The 5,000-nt window shown below is 47.5% G+C and overlaps 1 protein-coding gene across 1 annotated transcript in view; it reads left to right on the top strand.

Annotated features, from left to right (window-relative positions):
* Positions 1 to 3,318: 3,318 nt before the first annotated feature.
* The window catches only part of LOC311321547 (arf-GAP with Rho-GAP domain, ANK repeat and PH domain-containing protein 1), a gene marked incomplete at both ends in the record, with an annotated part of 20,956 nt that continues 19,274 nt past the window's right edge, over positions 3,319 to 5,000 (top strand). Inside the window, 2 exons of the mRNA XM_084453542.1 lie at positions 3,319 to 3,428; positions 4,868 to 4,994. Coding sequence (XP_084309668.1) covers positions 3,319 to 3,428; positions 4,868 to 4,994 — 237 coding nt within the window. The remainder of the gene's footprint in view (positions 3,429 to 4,867; positions 4,995 to 5,000) is intronic.

The raw sequence follows: 5,000 nt of genomic DNA, 5'->3' as shown, positions 1-5,000 counted from the left end.
GTACATACATATAGAGTCTGATGGCCGCTGGCACAAAGGAACGTCTGAACCACTCCGTATTGCACCTGGGTGGGAGGAGCCTGTGGCTGAAAGTGCTCCCCATCTGCCACAGCTCGTCATAGAGGGGATGGGAGGGGTTGTCTAGGATAGACTTCCTCCTCTCCACCACAGCCTCCAGGCTGTTCAGTTGTTGCGCCACGGCAGAGCCGGCCCTCCTCACCAGCTTGTCCAGCTTGTTTGTCTCCCCAGACCTGGTGCCGCCTTCCAGCAGGAAACGGCAAAGAACAGTGTGCTGGCGACCACAGACTGGTAGAATATCCACAGCAGCCTGCTACATATCATGGATTCATTCACCAGAAACCTGACCCTTGAGTTGGAACACTCACATACATGGACTCATTCACTAATTTGAAATGACCAAACCAGTAGTGAAGTTGGAGCGTGCTGTTAGCTGCTGTCGATCTGTGCTTGTTGCCGTTTGTCTGTACACCAAAACTTTCTGTAGTTGTTTCTTTGTTGGTTTTTTTACAATCTCTCATATTATAACAGATACATCTGTAAATTATTGTACATTAGCAATATTTGACAAATGTTGTTTAGGTGTACACAGCAAGAATTAGATATTAACATATTAAACATCTTTAATAAACACCGTCTACTTTATAACATCAGGGATGGTTTGATGGGTGCACAGTACTATATGTTGAAACTACATGGTAGTACAGTAAATGGCCAGACCGTTGTGAATGTTGAGTTGCTGATAAGGTCTACTGATTATGACTGAATATGATGCTTGTACTAGTCATTGATATAGTAACAGTCACACACACACACCAACACACACATATCAGATGGGGTTATAGTTAGTGTGTCTTACTGAAAACCATTTAAACTTTATTCAGTGCAGCCTTACATGCTGTTTCTACTTACGACTTGGGCTGCTTTTACTTCTGCTGAAAGGGGCTCAAAAAATGAATGGTGGTATATATGAGAGATCGGGTGGTATACAGTATATGGGAGATCGGGTGGTATATATGGGAGATCAGGTGGTATATATGAGAGATCGGGTGGTATATATGGGAGACCAGGTGGTATATATGGGAGATCAGGTGGTATATATGGGAGATTGGGTGGTACAGATATATATGGGAGATCGGGTGGTATATAGGGGAGATCATGTGGTATATATGGGAGATCGGGTGGTATATAGGGGAGATCATGTGGTATATATGGGAGATCGGGTGGTATATAGGGGAGATCATGTGGTATATAGGGTGTTATATATGGGAGATCAGGTGGTATATATGGGAGATCAGGTGGTATATATGGGAGATCAGGTGGTATATATGGGAGATCGGGTGGTATATATGGGAGATCGGGTGGTATATATGGGAGATCGGGTGGTATATATGGGAGATCGGGTGGTATATATGGGAGATCGGGTGGTATATAGGGGAGATCATGTGGTATATATGGGAGATCGGGTGGTATATAGGGGAGATCATGTGGTATATAGGGTGGTATATATGGGAGATCAGGTGGTATATAGGAGATCAGGTGGTATATATGGGAGATCAGGTGGTATATATGGGAGAACGGGTGGTATATATGGGAGATCGGGTGGTAGGCTTATATATGGGAGATCAGGTGGTAGCCTATATATGGGAGATCAGGTGGTATCACACCTCCAGGAGGGACCACCTCCTTCACTACTTGCTGAATTAATCAAATTAAAGGTAGAGGCTCAGTTCTGGCCTTGGATGGTGGTTCCAAGGCTGTCAAGTTTGACTACAGGAGTGGAACCGCGCGCAAAAAACGCTACTCAAATCCCCAGGTAGATTTGAGTAGCGTTTTTTGCGCGCGAAGGACGCCTGGGAGGCGAGAGTAGCGTTCGTGAACGTAATTACAAAATAAGGGTCCCATGAACATTGAACAGCTAGTAACCTAGCCTATTTAGCGGTTGGTCATTTCTCGGCGTGAGAATTGTGAAGTGTGAGCGTGAGAATAGGCTGAAATGCGTGTGAGACTTGGCAGCCCTGGATGGTTCCAACCTACCTTTAAGCGGAGTAGTTTAAACTGCCTTCAGGGATTTCACCTTTTCTAGTTTAAATAGTTCATAATATTGAGAATGGCATGCACTGACCGGGCTCTGAGGTTTCATGTCGTTTTGGACAGTTGCTATATTGCGTTCTTTAGGCTACCCATAGCGTTTAATTATCAGGATTCCTACTTTCTTTTGATCTCAGTTGTGTCCTCTGGTCGCCTCCACTCCAGCCCCTCGTGCAGCTGTCTAACAGGTAGGACAGGTGAGACTGTGACGCAGACCACACCGGTGACAGATCCAGTCCAAGACAGCAGTCGTCGGTCCCGGAGGTGAATAGCGACGGTCTTCACACCGCTGCAGTATACAAACAAGGAAATACATACGAGACAATCAACAAACAAGGTATCGACATACGATACGATCAACAAACAGGCTAGGCTAGGTTGATTTACCACACACTATTGTTGTAGGCAGTAATAACATCTTAATTCTTGATCTCGCGCTTCTGATCATATATGACCGTATTTGTTTTGCGGTTTGTCCTACTTGCTTTAGTCACGTGGCCATGATCTCGGTGCAGGTGTTTTGTCACCTTTGAACACACCCGATGCAGCTCGAACCGTGATCGACAGAGAAGAGTGGCACCGTCAACTTCGCTGGATCAAAAAAAACAACATTGGACTATCTCATATTTTGTTTGATGTGAGACAATTTCATTATTAGGCAGGTACATCTAGGCCTATATTTTACAATGGTTTTGTCTGAAGTTGGTGATGGAAATACCTGTAGATGTTACTGAAATGCTGATTCAATGAGCGGTGTTACGAATCGCAGTGGAGAGGTTCGGTTGAAGATGCTATCGTAGAGTTTTATAGATCTGATCTGTTCTCTAAGAGACTTTGCTAAATTCGTTTTACAGTAGGCCTGCTGTATATCAGATATTCAGACTTGTGTGTGTTTGTGTGTGTGTTTGAGTGAGTGTGTATGTGTGTGTTTGAGTGAGTGAATGTGTGTGTGTGTGTGTGTGTGTTTGAGGGAGTGAGTGTGTGAGTGTTTGTGTGTGTTTGTGTGTGTGTTTGAGTGAGTGTGTGTGTGTGTGTTTGAGTGAGTGTGTGTGTGTGTGTTCGAGTGAGTGTGTGTGTGTGTGTGTGTGTGTTTGAGTGAGTGTGTGTGTGAGTGTTTGTGTGTGTGTTCGTGTGTGTGTTTGAGTGTGTGTCTGTGTGTGTGTGAGTACTGTACACACAGTATACATGACTGCCCTGTCCTTCTGCCAGATGTCTTCCCCGGCCAGCCCAGACCTGCCCGTCTCCTCCCCGGTGCCCAAACCTCGCGCTCGCTACCGCCGCTCCGGACGCAGCATCCTGAACCAGCTGTCCTCAGACCGGTCAGTCACATCATCATCTGACATTAGCACTGTCTCCGCCCCAGGAACAGGTCAGAGGCCACGGGCAGACAGACAGAACCCTTTTCACCTCCCTAAGGTGCCATCTGGAACCCTCTGACCTGGAAAAAGTTCCACGTGGAACATTTTTTCAGAGGGTTCTTCTATTTCTTACAAACGGTTCCATAGAGCATCCTTTTTTGTTTTTTGGGTGTGCTGTGTAGCGCCACCAGCTACCAGCTACAGACCAGGTACCAGCTACAGACCAGGTCCAGCTACAGACCAGCTACAGACCAGGTCCAGCTACAGACCAGGTCCAGCTACAGACCAGGTACCAGCTACAGACCAGGTTTAGCTACAGACCAGGTCCAGCTACAGACCAGGTCCAGCTCACCTCAGACAGGTCAGAGCAGGGAGGACAGAGCAGGTCCAGGGGTCAGGGGTTGGGGGATATCTACTCAAGCACTTCTCATGCATTTGTTTAGTAGAGTTGAGCGGGCGGCTGTATATCTCAGGAGGTACAGCGAGTCGTCCAGTGATCTTAGGGTCGGCGGTTCGAACCCCAGCTCCTCCTGACGACATATTGAAGTGTCCCAAAATGAACCCAAAATTGCTCAATGAGCAGGCTAGCACCTAACATGGGTGAATGAGAGGCCTTCAAAGTGCTTTGGATAAAAGCGCTATATATATAAGTGCAGTCCATTAACAAGGCAGCTCCATTGGGCTGGTGAAGCATTTCTGATAAAGATGGTGTGTGGTACAGTATATGTAATGTTTATCTCAAAATATGTGTGTTGTTGTTGTTTTTGTTGTTTAGAAAGAAGTTGGCCTGTGAGGCTCATGACTGCGCATCATCGCCTGGAATTCCCAGCAAAGGTGAGTCCTTTAGCTTGTCACCATGGCAACCATGTCTGCCAGAGACAGGTGTGATTAAAGGTTAAAGTCCCACTGATTGTCCCACACCTGAGTGTGTGAAATTTGTTCTCCGCATTTGACCCATCCCCTGGGGGAGTGGTGAGCAGCAGCGGTGCCGCGCTCAGGAATCATTTGGTGATCTAACCCCCCCCAATTCCAACCCTTGATGCTGAGTGCCAAGCAGGTAGGCAATGGGTCCCATTTTTATAGTCTTTGGTATGACCCGGCTGGGGATTGAACCCACAACCTCCCAGTCTCTGGGCGGACACTTTACCACTAGGCCACAGAGCTGGTATGTGTGATGTGATGAGCAGGTCTGTGCTGAGGAGAGTCCGTAGCTGGTCCTGTAGGATGACTGGTATCTTTCTGGAGTACTAACTGTCATTGTCTCGCCTGTCAACAACATGCAGAGTAACCAGCTGGACCAGATCCACAGCTCTGCCAGGCACAGATGAGACGTTTCTGAGAAGCCAGAAGGCACATTTCCTCAGATAGGAGACTCTTTCCTTCCCTGTCCCCCGGGACAGTCAGCAGTCTGCCTCAGCCTCCCTCAGCCTCAGCCTCTGGGCCTGCACCTGCTCCAGCCCCAGCCTCCCTCAGCCTCCGCCTCTGGGCCTGTACCTGTCCCAGCCCCAGCCTTTAGCTCCAACCCTAGTCCCA

Source organism: Borostomias antarcticus (assembly GCF_949987555.1).
Source record: "Borostomias antarcticus genome assembly, chromosome: 1".
Taxonomy (NCBI): domain Eukaryota; kingdom Metazoa; phylum Chordata; class Actinopteri; order Stomiiformes; family Stomiidae; genus Borostomias; species Borostomias antarcticus.
This window is presented reverse-complemented; position numbering and strand designations above follow the sequence as displayed.